The sequence below is a fragment of the Megascapheus bottae genome, unplaced genomic scaffold (genome assembly GCF_031878675.1).
Source record: "Megascapheus bottae isolate mThoBot1 unplaced genomic scaffold, mThoBot2.hap1 H_3, whole genome shotgun sequence".
NCBI lineage: Eukaryota > Metazoa > Chordata > Mammalia > Rodentia > Geomyidae > Megascapheus > Megascapheus bottae.
Genome location: NW_028327860.1, coordinates 557839 through 585478, shown reverse-complemented (window position 1 = coordinate 585478; position 27640 = coordinate 557839). Strand labels below are relative to the sequence as shown.

Below are 27640 nucleotides of genomic sequence, written 5' to 3'. Positions count from 1 at the left end.
AGTCCTATCGTTTTGATCCATAGCTGGTTGATCTTACTAGGTAGTCAGTTTGAGAAGAAAAAACCAAATTAATATGGACCAATAATAGCAAAACTTGTTTGATGTCTCTTTCAACTATAGTTACCCTTTTTGCTCTAATTGTCATCATCATATTTTCCCCATGTGCTGTTCCAAGGGCACTTGAGGTTGTGTCTGGTTGGCAGACCAAAGCCACCATGTTTGATAGACTTCTGATGTGTATTCATGTTCAAAAGTAATTGTAGTAAGTGTGTTTGTTGCTGTAAAATTGGGCTACAGAAGATGAAATGAGGCCAAGCTACTCAGGAGACTGAGATCTGAGGAGCTCAGTTTGAAGCCAACGCAGGCAGCTACATCACTAGCTCCTGTGAACTTTTTTCACTATGTTTTTTTTATATCATTTCATATTTACAAAATCACCTGTTTAACCTTCAGTAAACAATGTTGGACTTTAAAGAACTTACATGCCTTTTTGCATTTGACTTGTTAAATTTAAAATCTGAAATAAGTGAAATTATCACTTTAGTTGGTTTGCTTACTGAGATTTCTTATTGCTGTTTATTGTATAGCTTAAGACAGAATTTGACAAATTGTTTGAAGATTTAAAAGAAGATGATAAAACTCATGAGATGGAACCAGCTGAGGTATAGAAACAATACTTTCTATTTAAAACTTGAGGATTTTAAAATGCCAATTTATTTATTTTGTTTTATTTTTATGCCAGTCCTGGGGCTTGAACTCAAGGCCTGGGCACTGCCCTTGGGCTTTCTCAAGATTGAGCTCTACCACTTGAGCCACAGCACCACTTCCAGTTTTTTTCTATGTTTGTGGTAACAAGGAATTGAACCTGGGTCTTTATGCATGCTAGGCAAGTACTCTACCACTAGGCCAAACTCCGGGCCCCTTTTATTTTCTTTATTTTCTTTTTTGTGTGTAAGACCAACTCAGGCTTTGCATGTTAAAGGAGAAAAGGCTGACTGTACCTCTCTGGGCATTTTATTTGTAGGCTGTTGAAACACCATTGCTTCCACATCAGAAACAAGCTCTCTCTTGGATGATCTCACGGGAAAATAGTCAAGATCTCCCACCATTCTGGGAACAGCGAAATGACTTATACTATAACACAATAACAAATTTTTCTGAGAAGGACCGACCAGAGAATGTCCATGGAGGGATTTTAGCTGATGATATGGGTTTGGTAATTACTTTTTTTTCCAAGTTAATGAAGTCTTATTTTATGACAGTGTTTTTGTAGGAAGTAATTCTGAAGTTGAAAGATGGGTGCCACTTTTGAATCAAGATTTTACATTCAGGGTAGAAGTTTTTTTTTGTAGTTTTTACTTAAAATAACATTAAATTTCTTGTTTGATTAAAGAACAATTATGAAATATTAATGGCATAAACATTCTTGGTTTTCTTTTGAAAGTCAGGATAGCCTATTTATAAGCTTTTTAAAAAATTGCTTTATTATGTATTTTTGGTGTGCAAAGCACTGTGCCAAATGATTTATTGTAAAAAATTCCATTTGAGCAGCAGTATATAAAGGGTGGTATTAATATACTTAATTTATAGGTAAGAAAGCTGAGGCCCAAAGAATTTGGCTGCCTGTATGAGTGGCAAAGCACTGTAGGCACATGGTTGTTGATAGCACAGGGCCTTGATAACTCTCCTACTTTATGAGCTTTCTTTAAACCAGTGAAAAGAGTAGAGGGTGGCTCAGTGGGGGAGCATCATTGCAGGGCCCTGAGTTAAATTTCCAACACTGTTGAAAACAAAAACAGATGAAAACAATGTATATAAAATTGTGTCTTGTCACAGGTATAATGATACATCATATAATACATACTTAGTAGCTATCTATGAATCATTGGACCAGTGGTTTTTGTACTTTTGGTCCCAGGGATTTCATTTTTGTGAGTGATACTTATTAGCATTTATAGTATTAGGCCTTAAAAGAACTATTTAAAAATATCAATAAACACTTGATAGAAACTCACAAGTGGTTAATATAAATAACATTTTAAAATGAAAGGCAAATTGTTCAAAAACTATAGCAATTTTGTTGAGAGCACTGATACTCTTTTACATTAAAATTTTTTTTAAAATTTTCAGCCAAAAGGTGACAACTGCAATGCCATAACTGCTTCTTTATTCAATCTGTTGTGACTATGTTGTTTTTGGTTGAGGTACATAAAGAAAATTTGTCCATTTTTATAGGAAAGACTATTTTAATAATGTTCGATAATTTGTAGGTTTAATGCTATACTAACATCCAAAAAGTATTAATTGATTTGGAACTTCAAATTGTATGAGTGAGCTTTTTATACTCTTTCATTAAAATCCAGTTGTTTATCGTCTACCTTGAATGCATGCTTTACCTAAGCATGATTTTATAACCAGGCTCACCTACGTAGACAACATTGGCTCACTATGTTATGCTGGTCTGCAGTTGCTGTATCATATCATCATATAGTATCACAAACTGGCCTTTACTAGAAAATCAGTTATACTTTTGGAAGCTCCCATGTTCATCATGCTGATAAAAGTTTTGCAAAGTTCTATTTTTTTTTTGTATTGGCAATTCAGATTTTTTCATTCACTAAATACTCAGTGGTTTCCTAAAGTGACAGCCTCACTTTACTCACTGTCAGGAAAATATTTTCTAGATACTCACTTGTGAGCAGTTACAGTTGCCAGCTTTTCAAGTGGGAAAAAAATAGCTGTATGAAGAAAAGACTAGCTGAGGTTACAACTCACAGTCTCTAGTGATTTACTCCAGCCAACTCTTGTATTTCTCTATACAAGCATTTTTGTGTACTTAAATAGATATGTACTTAAGAGGTATAAAATTTGCTTCCTTGAGAACATTCTTAAGAGGAACTGGATTTTCATTTTCCTCTGAGTATATATAGGCATTGAGAACCCGAAGACTAACATGAGGATGGGTGCCAGCGCCTGTGCTCTATGCTGAGACGCCAGCACTCCTCCACAGTTCTTTTTTACCAGGGCCCTTAGCCATCAAGGAGTCTGGGGACCATATTTGAAAAGTGCTTTTTACTCTGCTTTAGATTGCCAGAGATTTATGTATTTTTACTGAATTTCACTGTGGAACATTTTGAAAAAATTAGTTGATTTCTATTTAAGAAAAAAGCATAGAACTTAGCCTTTAGGCTTCTGATAAGTTTTGGTGCTTAATTTTTGATACTGTTTTCAAATCCCATTTAATGAAATGATTGCCTTCATTGCAATTACTTAATATTAGTTTTGGGGCCAGCAGTGTGGCCTAGTGGTAGAGTACTTGCGCTGGGTTTGATTCCTCAGTACCACAAACACAGAAAAAGCCGGAAATGGTGCTGTGGCTGAAGTGGAAGAGCACTAGCCTTGAAAAAGCCTTAAGGACAGTGCTTAGGCCCTGAGTTCAAGCCCCAGGTCTGGCAAAACAACAAAAAAATTAGCTCTGAACTTCATTGCAATAGTTGTGAATATTTTTCATAATAAAATTGATAGGTCAGTGATAAATATAGAATCTTAGAACTATAATCATTTAAGAAATGACATTTTTTCAGAGATATGTGTAGTATTTTACAGTAAATCATTTAGTTATTCCTAATAATCAGATGAGGAAAACATTTCTTAATGAAGAGAAATACATGTCTATTATGGTATAATAAACATACACTTTTATGGCTTTGGATGCTACTCAATATTTGGTTACTTTGTTTTCAAATTAGATATAGGCTGCTGCTTTTGGTCACTGTGTTTCAGAACTTAACCATATGTTTTTTAAACACTATTTTAAAGGGTAAAACTCTAACAGCTATTGCAGTAATTCTTACCAACTTCCATGATGGCAGCCCTCTGCCTGTTGAAAGAGTTAAAAAGAATCAACAGAAGAAGGTAAAGTATTACTAAATGTATTTTGTGTGAAATTTCTCTTACTGTGAAGCCTTTAAAAGTCATTAAAATTAATTGCCAAGTCAAGTGTGGTGGCTCACGCCTGTAACCCTAGCTACTCTAGCTACTCAGTGAGGCTGGGATCTGAGGATTGCCTTCAAAGCCAGCCCGGGCACTAAAGTCTATGAGACTCTTATCTCCAGTTAACCACTGGAAAACCAGAAGTGGTGCTGTGGCTCTAGGGATAGGGCAGTAACCTTGAGTTGAAGAGCTCAGGGACAATGCCCAGGCCCAGAGTTGAAGCCCCACGACTGACAAAAAGAAAAAAAAAAGCCTATAAATTGATGTCTAATGTACACAGAAATGTGCTTACTTGTGGTCTTTTTTTCATATTTTTTGTAATTAATAGAAGGGTTACATTACATTCATCAGATAGAAGGTACAATGCTTCACAAACATTGATATACCCTTTCTCATGTCTTGGTTCCCATTTCCCTCCCCCTACCCCTTATTAGTGGTCTTTACAAGATGTTTATAAAAGTATCACATTCTCTTTTTGTATGAGCTGCTTATTGGGGCTTGAACTTGGGGTCTAAGTGCTGTCTGTCAGCATTTTTGGCTCAAGGTTGGCTTTCTACCACTTGAGCCTCCACTCTACTTTGCCACTGTTTGGTGGCAAATTGGAAATGAGTTTCATGGATTTCCTGCTTGGGCTGGCTTTGAACCGTGTTCCTTCAGATCTTAGCCTCTGAAGTAGCTAGGATTACAGGTCCTGAGCTCAGCTCACCAGTGCTCAGCTAATTTGTACATTCATGTTCATCTCCCTTTAACCACCAGTTTTAGAATCAGGAAATGATTTAAAAGTAGCCTTTATTACCTAAACTAAGGCACTCTAAATGTAGGCTCTGTCTATGTTTATTTAAAACTGATGATGGAACTATTGAGGAAGTAATGCCTTTTCACCCAGGAACATAAAGATTGCCCTGTGAACAGTGCACCTGTGAAACTTGGAAGGAGCTGTACCAGTGGAGAGGCAGATGGGCTAAGGAAAGGTGAGCTTCAGTTCTGACTACCACCTGATACCAGCTTTCTGAGGTTTGGCTATAGACTAGATGAGAATTTAGGATCTCCTTTTCTAAAGACCCTCCTGGCACTGGAGGAAAGTCAGGAAAGGTTTCATAAAGCAGGGGATTAGATTGGGTAGTTGCTCACCAGTCAGAAAGCTGCAGAAGGACATTTGTGACTTGAGAAAAAGACTCCATCCAGGTGAAAATGTTCTGACATCTCTGTGTGGTATGGCATTTGTAATACAGTATGTGTGAGCAAGAGCAGGTGAAATTGGAGAGATCGATAGGAGTCAAATTCTGAAGTCAGAGGAGAAATGAGATAACCGGACTTAACAGTTCTTGATCTTCACAAAATTAACTTCTGAGACTAAAGAAGAGCAAGACTCGATACACTTCAGTAGGTAAAAAATTGGAAATTGCTACTGTTTTGGGTAGGAATGAGAAATAGAGCATTTTAAGAAAGATGAGAATGTGTGATTTTATTTTGAGTTTTGTTTTGCTGGATGTAGGAAAGAAATCCCATGGGTTGGGAGATGATTTCTTAGAATGAAGAGACTAGTGGGTGTGTATGAGGAATGGAGAACTGGAGAACGGCACGGTGAGGAAGCTGTAGAAGGCAGACGGAAAGTAGAGGGAATACATAGACCGGGCAGGGCTTAAAAACCCGTAGGAAACTTGGGGGCTTTTAGGTGATACATCTGATTTTCCTTGTAAAGTGAAATCTTGGCAGAAGAGCCAGCACATGCATTATTCTGGAGAATGACTAGAGGAGTTAAATGGAGGGCTTAAAGAGAGTGAAGTAAGCCAGGCACCAGAGGCTCACACCTGTAACCCTAGCTACTCACTCAACAAGCTAAGATCCGAGGATCATGGTTCTAAGCCAGCCCTGGCAGAAAAGTCTGTAAAATGGTTATTTCTAGTTAACTACCAAAAAGCTGGAAGTGGGGCTGTGGCTCAACTGTTAGAGCGCTAGCCTTGAGTACATCCAGGCTCTGAGTTCAAGCCCCAGTACCAGGACGAAAAATAAGAGGAGTGAAGTAGTTACAAAAACTGAAGATCAGAAATAGAAATTTGTGATAATTTGACAACTTTTTTTAAAAAAAATTGCAACAGAAGGACCCAGAGGTAGTGAAGAGCCAAGTATTTCAAATGTCAAGAAGAAAAAGCATCCTGTGGCAGAATCCTCTAGCTCCCGTCCCAAAAGGTAAATTTACCATTGTGATTTGATCATTTGAAACATGTTTAAACTATATTTCCATGTGTAGGAGAGATGATCACTATTCTCAATTACATAGTTATTTCATATACATTTCTTATTTCAAGCATTTTGGTTCAAAGTAATAGTGATTTATAAATGACGTGAATTGGTAGTTTTTAATAATTACTTAAATCTTTCTATCACTCTCTCCTCCCCCCATTTCATCTAGTAACTAAGATCTAGCTACTGTGTTTTTTTTTTTTTTTTTTAATTGAGTTTCAGAAGTCTTTGTAGAACCTTGGGGATGAAAATTGCAGAGTATTTACAGCATGGTCTTACAAGGGTATCCTTTGCTCTTTCCAGTTCTGTGTCACTTCACTAGTAACAGGAGCCCGACATGGTAACATTATATACCAATATATAACTAGTGAGCATCTAGGTAAAATTGAATTCATACTTCACTCCCTGTATTCTTACCTTTCATCTGTTAGCTTCACAAGCTCATTTACTATCTCAAATATCTAAGTACTAGGCTTTTGCTATATAATGTTCATATCTACAGATGAGTCTCATGCTGGAGTTCTAGTAGTAGTTATTCTACTAATAGGGATCTCAGTCAGTGCAGCCTGGTTGATTGTTCTGTCATTTCCACCCACTTGAACTGAGGTCAAAAGTAACAGCCGTCATCTTCTTCTTAGCTAAATCTCAAATCTTCCCACGCTCAACTGATAATAAACCCAGTAGCAGAAGCGTATTAGTATTAGGTAGACTGGATTAGATGCAGGGACATATACAGGCAGTAAGGAGGATGTGGAGTAAGAACAGCTGACGTACAGATTGTAGCAGCATTAGTGTATACACTTAGTGAGCGACTGACACTTGTTTTAGGGATTTTTTTTTTTTTAATACAACGTTCTATCCTATAAAGTAGATTCTGTTTTGACTCCCTGTTTTCCAAGTGAGGAAATTAAGGTACTAAGAGAATATTAGATTACTTGTCCAAAGTCCCATAGCAAATTAGTGTCAGAATGAGGAATTTGAATGTGGGTTAGCCAAACTCCAGAGTACACAGACACATTGTCTCTGCATGAAATTTATGAAAACTTCCATTCAGAAAGAATCATTTTGCGGTTGTCTGCTTATTAAAAGTATTTTCTCTGCTAACCAGTTTTTATTCTAGTTTTATATAAACGTAATTGAGCTGTTACATACTGAACTCAGCATTGAAACGAGTGCAGTTATGCTGCACTTTGTGTATGTACCTGTCTGGTTGTAAAAACAGATTTGACTTTCATTTGTCAAATAAAATCTTTCTCCTAGCAATATTTTTCAGAAAGTAAATGGACAAGACATAATGCATTTGTATTGTATTTATTTAAAGATGTTGCAGATACTTATTTTGTTTGGGATTGGTAAAAAAAAAAGTTTTTTTGTGTGTTTTAGAAGAAAAACTGCAGTTCAGTACATTGAAAGCAGTGATTCAGAGGAGGTTGAGACAAGTGAATTGCCACAGAAAATGAAAGGTAATATGTAATGGATTCGATTTGATAATATATTGAATTGGCTAATGCTTTGTTTTGCCCATTTTTATGTTTATTTTGGTTCTGATTTCAGGCAAACTGAAAAATGTACAGTCAGAGACTAGAGGTAGGGCAAAAGGTATGTGAATACTACATTTTCTCAGTACTCATAAGGTAGACTTAAAAGATTAAAGGGAAGGCCATTGATTTGCATCTTTCTGGCTTAGAAGTTTTTTGTAATAGGTCTTAAATTTAGATGCTGTTTACATTTGAACTCTTCATGGAATTTACCATATGTATTAAATTATCGAAGGAAGCCTCATTCATTGAGTGGTTAAATTAAAATCTAAGGATAACTTAAGTCAACTTAAAATAAGGTTTCTACCATTTAACTTAGGTTCAGTAGCACTCAACATGTATTTACTTACTGATTTATTGTGGTACTGGGGATTAGCTCAGGGACTCACCCTTGCTGGGCTAGCAGACCATGGTTCTGTTTCTACCTCTCACAAACTTGGGATGATAGGTGCTAGCCACCTTGTTGAGCTGTTGGCTCAGAAAGGGTCTCACAGACGTTTTTGTGATTCTCTCGTAGTCTCTGCCTCCTGAGTAGCTGCAATTATGGGCATCATATTTTGTGTATGTGTGTCTATGTGTGTGCATAAATATATGTGTATGTATATATACTCACATACACACGTTATAATTAACAATATTAATTGGATGTGGCTTCTTGGTAACATTCATATTCTTTATATATGTAAAAATCACTGAGTTTCTTTAAGTCCTATAAAATACAGTTCATCTGTTTCTTTTAATTCAGATTGTATTGTATTCCAGGTTAGTTGAGAATTAAATTGCATATTGAAAATAACTGATCACCGCTGGTGAACTGGTCTGAAAATTTGGCAGCCCACTATTAGGAGTCAAACATCTGTTTTCTTGAAAAAGTCTTCTAAAGCTAAGTTACTTTGCATGTGCCCAGTCTCACTCTTCCTTAGATGAAGATAGGCTAACAGTGGATACTCTCTGAGCTGGAAAGATAGGCTTTGTTTCAGAGGTGACAATTTTGGTTACCAAATATTTTTATTTAATACAGTATCTGAAGTTTTCTTGAATATAGTGGTAGAACATCCTATTTCCTGTCCTTAGAGTTAATTAAAAAATGTATTGGGCCAGGAGTTTGGCCTAATGGTAGAGTGCTTGCCTAGCGTGCACCAAGACTGGGATTTGATTCCTCGGTACCACATACATAGAAAAAAGTGGAAGTGGTGCTGTGGCCCACGTGGTAGAGCTCTAACTTTGAGGAAAGCCTAAGGCTGAGTTCAAGCCCAAAGGCTGGCCCCAAAAAAATGTTAAAATGTTATCATTTGTTTTCTTCAGCAGGATCATCTAAGGTTAAAGAAGATGTAGCATTTGCCTGTGCACTTACATCATCTACCACAGCAACAAAAAAGAAAATGTTAAAAAAGGGTCAGTAATTGGCTAGTTTTCTAGCTTTTGCTTTTCTTTTCTATTTTTCTATGAGATTTGAATTGTGAAAAGTATCATTATTCTATAATATTAATGTATATTAATGATACTATGTATTCTATTAAAGTATATAATAAATATTAACCATAATAGTCACTGTAATTGTGATTAATATGTTAAACATTTATATAATATATTAAATATAATCAATAAAATTAATAAATATAACTATTAGATTACATATAGATTATATTATATATTGTTATAAGAAGCTTAGAAAACAGAAGGGAAAAACTCACCTTTTTTGTTCCAGTTCATTTAGGTTTTTATATTTTCATTTTACTTATTTATTATTGTTTTAGAGGTAATATACAGTGGGATTACCTTTACATATATTGGGTCATAACTACATTTTTTTCCTTTTGCTTAGTATTAGCTGTTCCTTTTCTCTCTTGATGTAGGTTTTTTTCTGTGTCTTATCCTACTATATTTGCATTACAAAGGCCAAACCAGCAAAAGACTGAAAGTGGAGATGTATGTGGCTCAAATGGTAGAGCCTGACCATGAGTGGAAAAACTAAGGCAGAGCATGAATCCCTGATTCCCAGTACTGAGGGAATTTAAAAAATTTTTTTTTCTGTTGGTCATGGGGCTTGAACTCTGAGCCTGGGCATTGTCCCTGAGCTCTTCAGCTCAAGGCTACCACCCTACCACTTGAGCCACAGGCCCCACTTCCTGTTTCATAGTGACTAATTGGAGTTAAGAGTCTGAAGTACTGTAGTGCCCGGGCTGGCTTTGAACCACAATCCTCAGATCTCAGCCTCCTGCGTAGCTAGGATTATAGGCGTGAGCCACTGTGCCCTGCTGAAAAAAAAATATTTTTTCATGACAAAATTTTCATACATCAAAAGGCACCATAGCTATGGTAGGCTAAATGTGGAGTAAATGTAATTAACAAAGGATTGGAATTTAGACTGGAAGAATTTTTTGATATCTATTAGAATATAATAGCAGACAGTAGTAGAAAGGATGTAGATGTGGAGTTCACACACAGTCCAAATGACCAGTAAAATATCTGTAGATGCAGTTACCAGGAAAAGCTGAGGAAAGGGATGTGTAAGACACCATCTCTCTTATTTCCATTTCTCTTATTTGTTTACTTAGGCTTTCAGTTGCTTACCTGAGAAAGCAGTAGTTACCCTAACCCTTCTTCCCACATACCTGTATGCATATCATACTTCATTATTTCTCTTTAGTATGTAGTATCACCTGACATTATCATACATGTCTCTGGTCCCCCTGCTCCATTTGAAGTGGTCTAGCTAAACTATTTGAGCCGTATTCCATTGATCTAGGGTCCAGTCCTGGCAGCCTGGGGGCAGTGACTACACAAGTCATAAATAGCAGGAAGTAAAGGTCATTGAGGGCCATCTTGAAGTTTGTGGCATTAAGTGTGGTACAAATTGAGATAACGGGCTAGGAGCATGGCCTAGTGGTAGAATGCTTGCCTACAGCATGCACAAAGCCCTGAGTTCGATTCCTTAGTACCATATACATAGAAAAAGCCAGAAGTGGTGCTGTGGCTCAACTGGTAGAGTGATAGCCTTGAGAAACAGAAGCTCAGGGACAGTGCCCGGGCCCTGAGTTCAAGCCTCAGGACTGGGGTGGGGAAAAAGAAAGAAAAACAAATTGAGAAAATTGCATAAAACATATCAGGAGATAATAAAATTTCCTCCTTGTGCTGTCTCCCAGTTATAATCTGCTGGTTTTTACAGTAGGCAGTTATTATCCAGATTTTCAGATTTTAATGCTTCTCTATTGTTATTTTCACGGAAGCACACATTACCATCCCCGTACTGATTTTTATTGTCTCTCTCAATGGAGCGACACCCAGAGGTGAAGTCTGTACCAATGCTTTACTCTTTCAGGAGGATCTGCAGTAGTGGGTTCAAAGAAGTCTGAGGTTGAAGAACGACCTCGAACAACCCTGATCATCTGCCCACTCTCTGTGTTAAGCAACTGGATTGTGAGTTCTTGAGCCAGCTATTCTAAAGTGACGGAGTTGATCCTTATCTTGCATTTCCTTGGTTAATATTCTGTACTGTTAGAGTGAATTTGGATTATATTTGCTGAATGAAAGTAACTTTCCTGACAATTTAAAGAGTCGAGAGCCACAGAGGCTAAGTAAGTTGACTGAGGTCATAGTGCACTTCTAATACCTCCGGAAGAGTCGCCAGCATTTTGACTCTGTGGCCTCTTGTCTTAGGGCCATGTATCATAAAAACCTGCATAACACTTTCCATCTGCATATGAAACTCAACACTTACCTGCTTCTTAATAAAAATACTTCTGATTTTCTTTTTAGGATCAATTTGGACAACATATAAAATCAGAGGTGCACTTGAATTTTTATGTTTATTATGGTCCTGATCGTATTAGAGACCCAGCCTTGCTTTCAAAACAGGATATTGTTTTGACTACATACAACATTTTAACTCATGACTATGGAGTAAGTATACTGAAATTGTTTTGTTGGAGGCAGCCCTAAGGATTGAACCAAGGTTTGCTAGACTTACTAGGCAAGAGCTCTCCTCTTAAGCCATATCATTACTTCAGGTTTCTGAAGTATTCTAAAATTCATGTTTTATATTATTCATTTTTTTCTTTTCTCAATATTTGAGATTATAGAGAAAATAACATAATAAGGTTTTTTTTCGATACTTGACCAAGAAGTGTTTCTTCTGTGGATGTTAATTTGGATATGTTTTCCATTTAAAATATTTTAAGCAAAAGCTTTAAATTTAAACGTATCTGGTATAAGTAATATATGAATATATGTTCTATTTTGATAATCTGGAAGGTTTTTTGTTCTGTCATAATGAGTTAATAAATCAGTTTGAAAGTGAACTTCTCGTATCTGTAATCAAGAGTTTTCTAAGTCTCAGGAGGCAGGTGGTTTTTTTCTGTATAATTTTAGTTGTGTGGGTAAACCTTAAAATGTATCTCCCCATCACAATTCCAGTTTTCTAGTAAGAACATCATCACCTTTTTTGCCCTTTTGATAGCATCACTGTGCTGCTGTAGAGTGAGGCCGAGTGGCCGTGCTGGGCAGTACGTCAGTAGAACTAAATATCCCATTGGAATTCCTGGTATTACAGGTAGCACCTTGCAGCCTATGAGTACTTCATCACTCACTCTGTGTAGTGCTTAAGGCAGAGCCTGGCATATGATAATACATGCTGATACTGAGCAAATTCACTACTGGGTTATTTGGCTGTGTTTTCAATTCCTATGGAACATTTCTTTCAGACCAAAGGTGACAGTCCACTGCACAGCATAAGGTGGCTTAGGGTGATCCTGGATGAAGGACATGCCATACGAAATCCGAATGCTCAACAGACAAAAGCTGTTCTTGATCTGGAAGCAGAAAGAAGATGGGTATTGACAGGCAAGTATTCCAGTGCATTGTTTTTATTATGTTTGTAAGTTGATGCATAAATATGATGTATGTGGGTTGGTGTGCAAGCGTGTCTGGCCTCAGTTATATGTCTTTGTGGTGAAAATACTCCAAATCCTTTCTTGTGGCTTAAAAAAATCTCTAATACCTTACTCGTGTGTATTGCCTTTCTGCTGCGCAGGAGAGCCTGAGGCCGTGCCTGGTGCTGGGTCTTCCCTGCCCTCTTCACCACGTCCCTAAGCTCTTCATCTTCCACATGCTGTGCTGGCTTTACTAATTTACATTCCCAGCTGCAGTATGCAGAGTGCCCAGTTCACCAGCAACTGTCTTCTACATTTTTGATAACAGTCATTCCAACTGGAATGAGGTGATGTCACTCTTGTTTTGATTTGAAGTCCGTAATATGGATGTTGAGCAATTTTTTTCCCATGGACCTTCGCCGGCTTATCTTCCTTTCTTCTTTCCGTTTTCTCCCTGTCTCTCTTCCTTTCTCTCCTTTCCCTTTCTTCACTAGCACTAGGGCTTGAACTCAGGCCCAGATGCTTGAGTGTTTTGCTCAAGGCTAGTGTTTGAGCCACAGTTCCACTTCTGGCTTTTTTGGTGGTTAATTGGAGATAAGACTGTCACAGATTTTTCCTACCTGGTCTGGCTTTGAGCCTTCATCCTTAGCTCTCAGCCTTCTGAGCAGCTTAGATTGCAAGTGTGAGTCACAGTGCTTGGATAAGGTGGCGAGCTTAATTATTTCATTGTCTGGTTAAAGTGATGTTACAAGGGCTGGTGGTAGGGCTTAATGACAGAGTGCTTGGCTAGAATGTGCAAGGCTCTGGAGTTGAAGCTGCCATCACTTTCTCTCATTTTCAGGTACTCCTATCCAGAATTCCCTAAAGGACTTGTGGTCTCTTCTGTCCTTCTTAAAACTTAAACCATTTCTTGATAGAGAATGGTGGCATAGAACAATTCAGCGTCCTGTAACAATGGGAGATGAAGGAGGTCTTAGGTACGTAATTTATTGACGACTGGTATTTTAGCTATCGTTAGTGGAAGTCCTTACTATTTTGACCCTTCAGTCTCCAAAACATTTCAGTATGGAGTCTCAATCGACTTTTAGAGAGACAAAATAATTCTATTTCCCGTTTTAGCAAACTGAAAGGGATGAGAGAGCTTTATAGTCTTTGTTAACACTAACAGATTCTGCTGAGATAGCAAGAACTTTTCTTTAATGAGCCAGTTGGAGTATAGAGTATTGGGTGATATTGATAAGACAGTTGAAGAGTAAAAGGGTTAGTGATTAGAACAGAAATGGAGGGAAAAGCTCAAGAAAAGTAAGGACCAAGTTGATGAAAAATGTCAGTGCATTTGTTGGTATAATTCATCATTTGTAGAATACTTCTGTGATTACTAATTTGGACTAAAGCCAAATAATGAACTTTTTAAAAACTGTACAAAAGTTTTAAAAACAATAATAGCATTCTTTTTGTTCCTATTGACTTGTATAGAAATATAAAGCTGTGTAATTATGTTTATTTTGAATAGACGTTTACAGTCCCTGATTAAAAATATCACACTTAGAAGAACAAAGACAAGCAAAATTAAAGGAAAGCCTGTCTTGGAGTTACCAGAACGTAAAGTATTTATTCAGCATATCACACTTTCAGATGAAGAGAGACAGATTTATCAGTCTGTGAAAAATGAAGGCAAAGCTACAATTGGAAGGTATGGAGAAAGAATATTGAAAATTCAACTTCTTTGTTTCTCATTAGCTAAATTGCATTTTTAGATACATTAGCAGTGAATTTTCAAGTGTATTAGAACATTTTCTTCTGTAATTTATACTAACTTTTTTTCAACAAATTAGAATTGAACAAGTTAACAGTGTGTATAATTTACCAGGTCAGTAATTCTGCAAGTCTGAAAGAAATGTGAAGTTTATGTAAAATCAGAAGGCCTTGCTCACTTCCACTTCAGACTTTGTTTCATGGGGGTAGTTAAAAGCCACCGAGAAACCTGGATATGGAGAGTACTTGCGCTTGTGGGGAAGGAGAGCTATTAAGTGCTACAGCTGAGGGAAGTGTGCACATTTAAGAAAGGTGATATAAAGAAGCTGCTGTGGGAGCTTTTTATCAAAGGACAGAAGTAGGGCAAAAATGGAATTCAGAAGCCCAAGGAAGAAATGGCCAGTAGTATCACATAGGTAGACTCAAAAAGGGCTGTTGAATAACGTGATGCACAGTGGGTGCATTTAGAGAAATCAGTCAACAGGGATTACAGAAAATGTGGAAATGAGAGAATGGGAGTGGGTGAGAGAGAGAGAAGAGGGATTAGGAGTGGGTGGGGATGAGTAATTCCAGTGTAATCCAGAGCCAGGGAAGGTAGGCCAAGACGAGGTAGAGCAAGACTGCAAAAATAGGGAGTCTTCAAAACACAGGCTAAGGGAAAATGAGAGATGAGGTAAAAAAATCACTCCAAGCAGATTTTGAACTTCTGTATCTTAGAGTGCTAATTAAGTGCCCATTGAAAGCATACGTTTAATTCTGATTCTGTGTCTCTTTGTGTCTATTGGTTATCTTTTGTCTACTTTTCAGAGGTATAGTTCTTTTTCCGTTCCTCTATGTTTGGATTTAGTTTTTGTTTTCTTAGTGCTGTTTTCTCTGGTTTCAGCAGTCTTTTTGTGCTGCTTCCATGGCTTGTGATTTCTTTTCTCCAGTGGTTCACTTTTCTCCTTAGCACTCAAGGCTGGGTGAGCTCATTTCTCATCTTTTCAAAGCTTTGTCTTTCCCTTAAGCAATATTTCTCGTAGGCTTTGTTTGTGTTGATAGAGGAGTGAGAGAAGAATTACAGGGGCCTAGCATGAAGCACAGTGCTCATAGCCTTGTTCCCAAAGCCACGCTGCGTCCAGGCTTCCTCATTCAGCCTCTCTCCCCTGTCAGGGCGCTCAAGTCATCAGGCATGTGCTCGGTTTGTTTTTGCACATGGCACACATTGCTTCTCTTTAGTGAAGAAGTGAAGTTTGGAAGTAGTTTGAGATCTGCAGTTGTACCTCTGCTTTTCTCATCTCACTTTGACTCTCACTTACTGTGCTGAGTTTCCTTAAAGAGTCAGTTTTTCTTTGCCCTTACAAGATGTTGTGGTGTGGGAGTGTTTCCGACGGAGGGCTCCACACTTGACTGCCTCATTGCTAGGTATTTCACGGAAGGGACCGTCCTCGCACACTATGCAGATGTCCTGGGTCTTTTGCTCAGACTGCGGCAGATTTGCTGTCATACTCATCTTCTGACAAATGCAGGGTCGGCCAGTGGCCCCTCAGGTAAGGAGCTGAGACCTTTATGCCATCTGAATTTGGGTTATTATTTTGCTCTGTCAGATGAGCATTATTTTTAAGAAATATGTTGTCAATATGCCCAAGACATTTTTCTTGGTGTTACTGGAGTCCCAGCTCATGGGCTCGTGCTTGCTTAGGCAGCCACTCCACCTATCACAGAGTCAACCGTAGTCTGCGCTCTGCCTATTTTTTTTTTTTTTTTTGCCAGTCATGGGCTTGAGCTCAGGGCCTGAGCACTGTCCTTGGACTTTCTCAAGGTTAGAACTGTACCACTTGAGCCTTAGCACCATTTCTGGCTTTTTTCTATGTATGTGGTACCGAGGAATCGAACCTGGGTCTTCGTGCATGCTAGGCAAGCACTCTACCACTAGGTCAAACTCCTGGCTCCATTTTAGGCTTCCTGCTGTTGGTGGGCCTGGCGCTCACCACCACCACACTCTCCGCAGAGATCAGTTTTTTGAACTTTACCACTTGGACTGGTCTCGAGTCCTCCCACAGAGCCAGGATGACAGGAGTCTGCCACTGTGTGGGAAGGCTTAGAGAGGAGGGGTTCTCCTGACCTTTTTTGCTTGATTGGCCTCTGACTTCCATCCTCATGTTCTCAGCCTCATTACAGGCATGAGGCACCTGCACACGGCACCCCAGGTGTTTTTTTTTTTTTTTTTTACCCACGAAGGTAGCCTTGAAGTCTTTTCAGAGTTTCTAGTGATCGATTCCTTGGATGAAAAGTCAGATTGCATCTGCCTTTCATTCTGTTATAATATAGGCAGACACTGTAATGATGACTTTGTATGAAGGATGTTATGTGAGTTAGCTTTTACCCTGTTACCCTGTCATCTGAAAAAATATTTTTTTTTTTTTTTTGCCAGTCCTGGGCTTGAGCTCAGGGCCTGAGCACTGTCCTTGGACTTTCTCAAGGCTAGAGCTCTACCACTTAAGCCTCAGCACCACTTCCGGCTTTTTTCTATGTATGTGGTACCAAGGAATCGAACCCGGGTCTTTATGCATGCTAGGCAAGCACTTTAACCACTAGGCCAAACTCCTGGCCCCTGAAAAAATAATTTTTTTATTTGAGTAGTTTTACAAAAGGGTTTCAGTGCAACCTATCAGTTTGTGAGTACAATGAATCTTGATCCTTAGCACCCCTTTAACTCACCCTGTATGCCAGAAAAAAGTGAGGCTACTATGCTGGCAGGCAAAACATTTCCTTATATATAGGGCGAGTGAATTTGTATAACCATGTTATAAATCTTGCTCTGAAATTAATTTTTCAGCCTTTTCTCTAGGAAACGATACGCCTGAAGAACTGAGAAAGAAGTTAATAAGGAAGATGAAATTAATTCTGAGCTCAGGTTCAGATGAAGAATGTGCAATTTGCTTGGATTCCTTAACAGTTCCTGTGATAACACATTGTGCACATGTGTTTTGTAAGCCTTGTATTTGCCAAGTCATTCAGAATGAACAGGTTGGTGCCTTGCTCAGTACAGATCCAATCTCATGGAGTGATGCACCTCTAGTGGAAAGGAAAACCTGAGTCCATCGTAGAGCAAGGAACTTTGCACTTGAATTTAATAGTGCACCTTTTATGGTTTATTATTTCATTGTTGCAGTAGGTAATATACTTTTCCTAACTTGAGCTCTTCACACAAAAGGGCATCTTTTGGGTGCAGTGTTTGCTACAGTCAGTTAATTCTAGTTCTACTAACCTTAGGTCAGTGCTGCCCACTAAATACATCAGTACACAAGTACTTCCAATGTCCTAGTCACTGTATTTTTAATAAAATCAGTGCATCTTAGCAGGGTGTGGTGGCTCACGCCTGTAATCCTAGCTACTCAGGAGGCTGAGATCTGAGGATGCTATTCAAAGCCAGCCTGGGCACTAAAATCCTAAAATCCCGTGGGATAACCACTAGAAAACCATAAATGACACTGTGGTCAAGGGGTAGGGTGGTAGCCTTGAGCTGAAGAGCTCAGGGATCACACTCAGGCCCAGAGTTCAAGCCCCATGACCAACTAAAAAAAAAAAAAAGAAATTAATCTTAATAATAAATACTATTTCAGTCCGAAAAGAAATTAATCTTAATAATACTAATTCATTCTAACATAGCTAAACTAAGTCAGTATTGACATGACTTGATACATGCTTTTTTAAAAAAACTAAATCTTCAAAATCTCTAACCTTGATAAAAATGAAGTGTGGCTTAGCTACACATGGCTATTTCCTGTTGTATTGGATAAAAGTGAATGAAACTGTAACTTAGCCACATCTGTACCTGGTTATTTCCATTGCATTGGATAAAGTAGGTCTAGCTCTTTTGTATGGTAAAGTTTTTTTCAAATAGAATAATACTTTACACAGTCTTTCAGCTAGTATAATTTTTTAACCTTTTAAACATAACATAAAAATACACCAGTTATACTTGATTGTAAAACTAAACCTCTATCACTGTGATCTTTTTGCATTTCTTCTCAAAATCACACTGTAAGAGTCTGATGTTTTAGTCTCAGAATCTTTAATTCTGATGATTTTGGATAGTTCTTTAAATCAGATATAGTTTTATTCTGTTGGTAGGTCTTAGGACAAGTGACTAGATCCTGTAACTCTCCTTAGTAAACTAGATCATGGTTTTCATGGACTTGTAGGATTTAGCAGATATGGACAGTTAGGTAAGCTGTCAGAGCTTTGTAAATGATTAGCTTCACAAACCATGAAAAACAGTTTCACAAAGCTTGCTCTGTTTCCTCTTTGTTCAAGAAGTTATTACTTTTGACTTCTTCGTTGCAAGTGATAGGCTACTTAGTATTTCAGGCTGTCAAGCGAGTCAAGGTCACACTCTGCCCCTTCTGTAAACATGCAATACACATATATTGGAACACTGAAAGTACAACATGCAGTTCCATCTGAATGTCATAACGTACCTTAGTAAAACGACAGCCATGTGGCAGGGATAATCTGCTGTACTTTGAGAGACTTGTATTTCTGATCCTGAACAGCGTGGCTCACATTTTGGTCCTTCTTGCACAGCCGCATGCAAAGTGTCCATTATGCAGACATGACATCCATGGGGACAATTTATTAGAATGCCCTCCAGAAGAATTGGCATGCGACAGTGAGAGAAAGTCTAATACGGAATGGACATCTAGTTCCAAGGTAAAGTTCACACGTGCGGATGTTGTTTTGTTTTTTTTCCTCAAGATTTTATTAACATTGATTTTTACATTGTATTTCAAATGTCATGTTTAACAAACAAGCATTCAAGAAGGGAATCTGTATATACTCACTGGCACATAGATTTTAGAACATAATTAAAATTAAGCTGAGTCTTCATATGTCATAGACACATATTAATCTATGTAATAAAGCATTATATCTATAGAGTGAATATATATATATATATATATATATATATATATGGAAGTACATACCATGTGACAAAATAGTCAATAGCTACTGAGTTTTCAATAACTTTAGGAAAGAAGAGAGAAAAGAGAAATAGGTTTATTACTATAGTATTCTTTCAGCCTTAGGTTTTTAAAAGATCAGTCTTTTGTTTTTTTTTGTAGTTATGGGACATATCTGAAATTTCTTTTTTTTTTTTTTTTGCCAATCCTGGGCTTGAACTCAGGGCCTGAGCATTGTCCTTGGACTTTCTCAAGGCTAGAGTTCTACCACTTGAGCCTTAGCACCACTTCTGGCTTTTTTTTTTTTTTTCTACGTATGTGGTACCGAGGAATCGAACCCGGGTCCTCGTGCATGCTAGGCAAACACTTTAACCACTAGGCCAAACTCCTGGCCCTTCTTAAAAAAATTAGGTCCATATCAGTGCACAATATATGCATCTGGCAACATTATACTAAATTCCATTAAGATGCACAATTAGTATATGTTAGTGAAATTTTAAAAATATTTAGACATTTTAGAGGTAATTACCAGTTGAAACAGAATCTAATGGGCATCTTATTTTATTTTATTTTATTTTTTTTACAGATTAATGCTCTAATGCATGCTTTGATTGAGTTAAGAACAAAGAATCCCAACATTAAAAGCTTGGTTGTTTCTCAGTTTACAACATTCCTGTCTTTAATAGAAACACCACTAAAGTAAGTTCCAGTGATTTTAAACTGGGTTTTATATGTGTATGTTATTTGATAGCCAAAAGAAAAAGAAAAAAGAAAGACCTAATCTTTTAGTAGTTCTAGTCATATCATTCATCTAAAAAATGATATTTACAGTTACCACAGCACATTTCCTGGTAACAAGATTTTAAATTTAAATTACATTAGAAAAAAAAAACAAAACTGACTGCAAGTATTTGGCAAATTAGTGGATGCTCCAGTAAGCATTTGTTAAATTAGTGAGGAAATTCCAAGTGAATGAATGAATGCAGAAAGAGATCAAGTTAAGATTTGTCACAATTTAGCTTTCTCTTTTTTTAATGTTGCGGTGAGTGTCACTTGTCTCTTTCACCATTAGAGCCTCAGGGTTTGTGTTTACCCGTTTGGATGGCTCCATGGCCCAAAAGAGAAGAGTTGAATCAATTCAGTGCTTTCAGAACACAGAAGAAGGCTCTCCAACTGTAATGCTGCTGTCCTTAAAAGCCGGTGGAGTTGGTTTGAATCTTTGTGCAGCTTCTCGAGTGTTTTTAATGGATCCAGTATGTAGTTTTTTTTTATTATTATTTTAAAATAATAAATAGGCATGTTTGTCATAATCTTTACAATACCCTTATGAGAAGGAAAACACATTATTATACTATTTTAGAGGGGGAAACTGAAACACAGAACAGCCAATAATTTGCCTTATATCACAGAGCAAAAAGCTAGTCAAATTCTGTGTGTGTATGTGTGTCTGTGTCTGTGTGTCTGTGTGTCTATGTCTGTGTCTGTCTATGTCTGTTGATGCAGGGGCTTGAACTCATGGCTTTGTCCTCTTAGGCTTTCTTGGTCTGGCTGGGGCTACCTCTTGAGCCACACCTCTAATCTGGCATTTTGCTTGTTAATTGGTAATGGAATCTTGCAGATTTTTCTGCCTAGGATGGCTCTGTACCCCATCTCCAGGTCTCAGACTCCCGAGTACCCAGGATTACAGGTGTGGGCTATTAGTGCCTGGCGTGTGCTGTGTTTTGGTGAGCTGGTGTGCTGTGCTGTGTGTGTGGGGTGGAGTAAATGAGTGTCAGGCAGAACACTGTGCTGCAGGCACTGGGAATCTGGAACTAAAGCAGCTCTTGTCATGGTGCTGGCTGTCTGAGCGCTGGTGTGCCTCAGAGGTAGGTTGAATGCATCTTTAAGCCTCCATCCTCATGAGAGAGGAGAGGGATATTTGGATGGAGCCCAGCGCTGCATATTGTACACATATTTCATAGGAGACTTTGGAGCTGGTGGTCCAGATTCACAACCAGAGACATAGATAACGTGAATGGAATGTTCTTGGCAACCTTTATGCTCTCATTATGGTTGTGCAAGGCTGGCCCTAGAGGTGAGGCCCGCAGTTCACTGAGCCTTACTCTAACTTTGCGACCTGAAGCTGTATCCACCCAGATCTAAGTTTTTCTGAGCCTGCAATGGGGTTGTTTAGGTAGTCAGCACCTGAATTAACGTTTAATTTCTGCTTGAGCCGGGTCACCCTGTAGTTGGAGCAGTTTGGGTTGCATTAGGGATGCTGAACACTGAAGCCTCTTTGTGGTAAGAGACTGGCTGAGCTCCCCACAGCCAGTGTGGGGAGCTGGGGGAAAGGACACAGAGGTGGCCTGCCCGTCACCGGGCCTGGGAGAGCTTTTTCACCCCAGTGTCTGAGTTTGGTCAGGAGGAGGCATGCGTGGTGCTGAAGTGACAGGGAGGGTGAAGCCCAGCCTTACAGAGCGTTGACATGTACCTGGTGTCTCCTTAGGCCTGGAACCCTGCTGCGGAAGACCAGTGCTTTGACAGATGCCACAGGCTGGGCCAGAAGCAGGAGGTCATCATTACAAAAGTGAGTGTGGGTGCGAGGGGGGCCTTGTGCACTGCCGTAGGTCTTCCCTCTCCTTCCCGACCAGTTCAGACTGCGTTGCTCAGGGCCTCTTCTCGACAGATGCACACCTTCCTCTGCATGCATCTCCACACACACAGATGCACTTAAATGATCAGTGGGGATACTCATTTTACAACATTCTATTAGATGAATGTTACTCATTATAAATGGGTGGATTCACACATTTTTGTGGTAATGTAAGAAAAGTATGTGGTTTTAGCTATTCTTCTGAATGTACTCTTCATTCCCATATACTGCTGCACAGCTGTCCTACTACAGCCTATGGAAATCTGTTCTGCTTACATAAAAATTCCATTCACATCACTCATACTGCCATTCTGCTTCGTCTTGGACCCCCTACACACCCATTCTTCTTGGTGCCTGTGTATATGTTACGTTATAATTTATTTAACCAATCCAGCATTTGCACAGTGGCATTACTATGGGTGTGTGTCTGTGGATATACACCGGTATTTCTTCAGGATAGATGGAAAAAACTAGACATTTGGATGTATAATTTTTGTTAGATCATCGTCATGTTGCTTGCAAAAGGTACTTTTTGGGGAGTTAGCTCAGGGGCAGGCAGAGTGCTTCCTTAGTATTCCAGGGCCCTAGGTTTGAGCCCTAGCACTACTATAAACACACACAAAGAAAAACTGCAAGCAAATGTATTAACCCAAACCCAGCTCAGACCGGCCTTAGGATATGTGAGGCTGATGTTAGACTTGGCCTATGTGAACAGCTTGTACGAGTCAGTTTTCAATAACCTAATACCCTGAACTTCTAGAAGTTATTTACCTATACCTTCAGTTTTCTGTTAGACTACATACTTTGATGCTGTAATGTACTTTATATATTGCTTGCTTTTAAGTAGATATGTATGTTCAAAATAGTTTATCCTAGACTCCTTTGGTCATAGAAAAAAATTTTTAGAATTTTAAAATTTCTAATCTTATTTTTATCTTTATATATAATGTATATAAAAACTATAGAGTATATGTACATTACATATATACATGATATATATGTACAATATATACTATATATGTATATACATACAAATATGTACAAATACATTATACATGTATGTGTGTGTGTGTGTGTGTGTGTGTGTGTATGTATGTAGATGTGCATATGCAAGTAGTGGGGCTTTAACTCAGGGCCTTGTGTTTTTCTGCTCCAGGGTGGTGTTCTTTCTACTTGAACCACACCTTCACTTCTGGCTTTTTCCTAGTTAGTGGGATTCATCTTCCTGGGCTGGCTTTGAAACTCAGTCCTTAATGTCTCAGCCACTTCCTAGTGTTAGAATTTTTTAAAAAACTATTCTTAAAAATGAGAATTTTATAAAATGTTTCATAAACATCTTGAGGTCATATTATGAGTTTCTTCCCCAGGGTCCTGGATAAACTCATTATTTGATTTCTGGAAATACCTCATTTGGCTTTTAAGATACAATATTAATTTTATTTTTTAAACAGTATTTCTCTTAAGAGTTGCCTTTAAAGCTTGTATATGCTGTTCTTTCCTGGTGATTGGCTCTCAGAAGTAACTTAGGAGTAGGAGTAACTTCCTGTTTTATAGGCCGAAATCCTAGTGGGTTTGAAGGCAGAGTCTAGTGCAGACAACCACCATCTTCTCATATTCCCACTGAACACGGAAATATGGTTGACAGGTTTTCTTACTAATCACTTCAGTGTGTCCCAGCATTGTCAGAAGGCCTTGAAGTTTCATTGTTTCTGTTTTTAACAGGCATTGTTGCTAGCGTATTTGTCTTTGATGCTTCTCAATAATAGTTGATGTAGTATAGATTTCAAATACTGTTACCTTAAGTAATTAAGTGCCTTCCCTTTTCTTTTCCCTGATTTTCTTTTGAAAGTTCATTGTGAAGGATTCTGTGGAAGAAAATATGCTGAAAATACAAAACACAAAACGAGAACTTGCAGCTGGAGCTTTTGGGACAAAGAAAACAAATGCGAACGAAACGAAACAAGCTAAAATTAACGAAATCAGAACTTTAATTGATTTATAATTTGTGGGATTTTTGTAAGGTCAGTTTGATCAGATACATACATTTTGGAAGTAAAAAGATTTAGGAGATCTAGAGAGTAAGTCTTCTAAAAGGGGCATATTGCTTCATATTAGTAAATAGGTATTTCTAACATGTAACTTCCTATATATAAGCCTATTTTTAATGACACTTCAAATAGCAATAAGTTCCATTCTATACTGTGGCCTAAAACAGTTTTTGAGAAAAAAAAGATGACTTTTGTTATTCAAGTTTTCATAGTAACTGCTGAGTATTTCATGTATCTTCCAAGTACTCAGCTTTTTCATATTTCAAATAAGGTTGAAGCTTTTATATTTTTAATCAGTAAAGACTGACTTTCTGCGTTGGGCACATTTGGTTCTTCACCAGAGCCTGGTCTGTGATGCAGTCACAGTCCATGTAAATTATAGCGCATGTAGACTGCCAGAGGGACTGAGTATATTGGGCTTTCAAAAACCTAATTTGCATTCCAAAACTTTAAGTGACAGAGCAAAGTCCAGGCTAGCAAATGCTCTGCACCTTTTTTTTTTTTTTTTTTAAATAGCGTCTTTGTAGTTTACGTGTGGTGTGTAATACTGTGTTTATGAGAAATGAGGGGCTGCACTACAGCTCAGTGGGCTGTGTTTAGCCAGATGTTTTCTAGTCCTTGCTTAACTGTGATTGACATTGACAGAGTATAAATACAGTCTGGGGGTGAGAGGGAGCCAGTTTCCCCCATCTTTATTTGAATATTTAAATTATGGAGAGTGCTATAGGTACTTTTATTTATGCAGCTTTTTTTGGAAATAACTATGCATTTTTATAATTCAGAAGACCACTGTTTGTGCGAGGCGGGATATCTGCACGGAAGCTGAGCTGGACGACCTCCAAAGTCCTTTCACCTCTTAAAGACATCTGAATGGAAAGATTGCTTTGTGTGTAGGATCTATATAATTGGGAACTTCAGTAATTCTTCCTTACAGTTTTCTTACGTTTATGTTGTTGTTGTTGTTGTTAATAAGCAAACAGTATTTGCCACAGAATTCAAGATGACTCTGAGTCATTATTAAAACAACTAGAAATTTAGCAATCAGGTTAGGTAATCAGTGGTTTCTTGAGGGGAACTTTTTTTCTAATGCAGAGACTAATTACTGTAATAAGAGATGCTTTATGGCTTGATGACACTGACTCCAGAACACCTTCCATGTTACTTCCAGCATTAGAGATTTGACTGAAAGGTAAGAGATTTGAGGCAACCTTGTGGTAGGAGGTACACATCTCAGGTGGTGCCAGATGCCACCTTCTCTTCACTTGAGAGCCCTGCTGCCCTGGTAGAGTAGTGAGTTTTTCCCAGAGGCTGGAGGGTGGGGAGGTGGGGTAAGTCAAGACCAAGACCTTTCTGCAGGGTGAGAATGGAGAATAGCTTGGGACGGTCTAGCATTAAAAGCCCCTGGGGAAGTTCTTTCTCTGTTAGGGCCAACATTCCATAAAAACTCAGATTAATCAGAGTTCCATTGAATTGGCACGTGTGTTCTGTGGGTGCTGCTGCTCCAGCGACAGTAAGAAAAATCCCCCCACAATCTATTCTGCTTGATGACCAAGGTTACCCACTTACATCATTGTGTTTTTAAACACATTCATAAGGATAAGTTTGGCAAGTCATCCAAATACCTTTTTTTTTGTACAGTTAAGTGCTGTTAAATAGAAATTTCAGTTTATCTTAAACTATATAAACCACTGGAATGAAAACTTCACATTACGCTATGCTGTTAATTCTGTTTTATTGCATAGAATAATAGTTTTAGAAATACATTGGAAACATTGTAATCTCAATTGTGGTTCAAACTGAATTTTGTGGTTTAAACTGGATTTTGTTTTAAAGTCAATAAAAACTTCAAAAAAGCATAAGCCTCTTTGGTGTTATAATTTAATGACTTTTCTTTAAACACAATAAAAGGGAATAATTAAATCTCATTTCTTTGAGGTTGCATATTACGTAGTTTCTGACATACACAAAAAATACTGTGAGAATAATGTGCTCAGTCAGCTTTTTTTTGTGGGAGGAAAGGGGACAGTCCTGGGCTTGAACTTGGGCCTGGGTGCTGTCCTTGGGCTTTCTCAAGGATAGAGCTCTACCACTTGAGCCACAGCACCTTTTCTATGTATTTGGGACTGAGGAATGGAACCCATGTCTTTGTGCAAGCTAGGCAAGCGCTCTACCACTAGGCCAAACTCCTGGCCTCATTCAGCTTTTGTTTTGATCAATTTAGCAGGTTGAAATTCTTGTTCAAAATTATAGTATGTATTCGGTTTAAAATTCCTTGTGTAAAACATTGGTTCCAATTCATTTACCCATGTGTAAGAAAATAAGAGTTCGGATGATCCCCCGTCTGAATAACACGCTTAAGTGGTTGTTGAGGTTAGCGATGAGAGCCCAGGGGACTCCCGCCTGGCAGTCCTCTATTCACAGCACTTACCAGCATTCTCTTCGGAGCATTTAGGCGAGAATCGCTGAAAATGTGAGGATACATTCAATGTCCCACTCCTAGTAACTCAAATACTTTATTTTTAGTACATTGACTCTACCACATTTGCAAAATAAAGTATAAGGATTTTAAAACAGGCATGCACTTTATGTATTAATTACACATCTTGATCCAGCATGCTACCAATGCCCAGATGGATGGTCTGACCTTCCTGTGGTGAGTTTGTCTTAGGGGCCAGCGGCTGTTAAGCCCACCGTTGTTGGCAGTGGGACAGAGAAGAGGAGTAATTAACGCAGTGGAGTCTTACTATTGAGATACAGCCTGTTTATCTACCGTACTAAGACTGGTGGTCTTGGCTACGTGGAAAGGATTTGGCAGTGTAACTCCCGCTCTGCAGGATGAAGTTGAGAGCTCACATGAAGACAGCCTTGACGGATCAAAGGAAAAAAATCTCAGCCTGGCTCAGTGACTTCCCAGCCACAGAGCTTGGGCCTTTTTTGCTAGTTACCGTGATAAACGTCACTTTCGTCTTCTGAAAGCTAATGGCCTTCACCAAATACTTACGTAAAATATAAAAATTATGTAAGCTTTTACAGCTGAGAGCTTGTTTCTTCTGTGTTAAAAGACAGGCAACAAAAGGGAGTAAATACAACCCAAAACCCAAGAGTGTTTGACCCAACTCGGACGATTCTACGTCTGGTTTATATCTAAACTTTCCCTAACACTCTTAGGAGTGTATACCCTACCTTTCCTAACACACTTACTGCACGTGGCATGGCCACAGAACTAGGGGATGGTATTTCTCAGAAGCTCTGGCTGCTAAACATCCCGAGGGAGGGAGGGCTCTGCAGAGGCACCAGACACACGGAGGCACTTAAAATCTTTGGTAAATGTCTCCAGTAGTTGAAGATGGTTGTAACTTGTTCTCCACCAGTCCAAAGGGGCTGCTTTACCCTCAAGGGTCATTTCCTGTTTTACGACTGGGGGTAAATACTTAGGATCTTCTTGAGCTCCTGGTAGTTTTGCCTCCAAGGTGGCTTCCCAGCCAACTCTGTCCTCTAGGAAGTCGTTCAGCCACTGCCTACAAACAAGCCGGATGAAGACAAAGGAGGTGACAAGACTAGGTCACGAAAGCCACTGCAGCCTCCGCTCTACTACACCTCAACTGATTCTCCA

At 38.5% G+C, this 27640-nt stretch overlaps 1 protein-coding gene across 5 annotated transcripts in view; it reads left to right on the top strand.

Annotated features, from left to right (window-relative positions):
* LOC150038931 (DNA-dependent ATPase/E3 ubiquitin-protein ligase HLTF) overlaps window positions 1-25877 on the top strand; it is a 32382-nt gene extending 6505 nt beyond the window's left edge. For 3 of the 5 annotated variants that reach the window (XM_090328208.1, XM_090328206.1, XM_090328211.1), the window contains exons 6-26: window positions 588-662; window positions 1025-1216; window positions 3820-3915; window positions 4880-4964; window positions 6093-6183; window positions 7621-7700; window positions 7792-7836; window positions 9081-9170; window positions 11098-11195; window positions 11535-11678; window positions 12479-12617; window positions 13488-13623; window positions 14160-14339; window positions 15806-15930; window positions 17220-17410; window positions 18971-19096; window positions 19934-20046; window positions 20420-20600; window positions 21833-21913; window positions 23829-24000; window positions 24810-25877. In XM_090328208.1, the coding sequence (XP_090184334.1) occupies window positions 588-662; window positions 1025-1216; window positions 3820-3915; window positions 4880-4964; window positions 6093-6183; window positions 7621-7700; window positions 7792-7836; window positions 9081-9170; window positions 11098-11195; window positions 11535-11678; window positions 12479-12617; window positions 13488-13623; window positions 14160-14339; window positions 15806-15930; window positions 17220-17410; window positions 18971-19096; window positions 19934-20046; window positions 20420-20600; window positions 21833-21913; window positions 23829-23981 (2421 nt within the window). In that variant the 3' untranslated portion in view covers window positions 23982-24000; window positions 24810-25877. The remainder of the gene's footprint in view (window positions 1-587; window positions 663-1024; window positions 1217-3819; window positions 3916-4879; window positions 4965-6092; window positions 6184-7620; window positions 7701-7791; window positions 7837-9080; window positions 9171-11097; window positions 11196-11534; window positions 11679-12478; window positions 12618-13487; window positions 13624-14159; window positions 14340-15805; window positions 15931-17219; window positions 17411-18970; window positions 19097-19933; window positions 20047-20419; window positions 20601-21832; window positions 21914-23828; window positions 24001-24809) is intronic. The other 2 variants (XM_090328210.1, XM_090328209.1) reach the window with 1 other exon arrangement.
* The last annotated feature ends 1763 nt before the right edge of the window (window positions 25878-27640 follow it).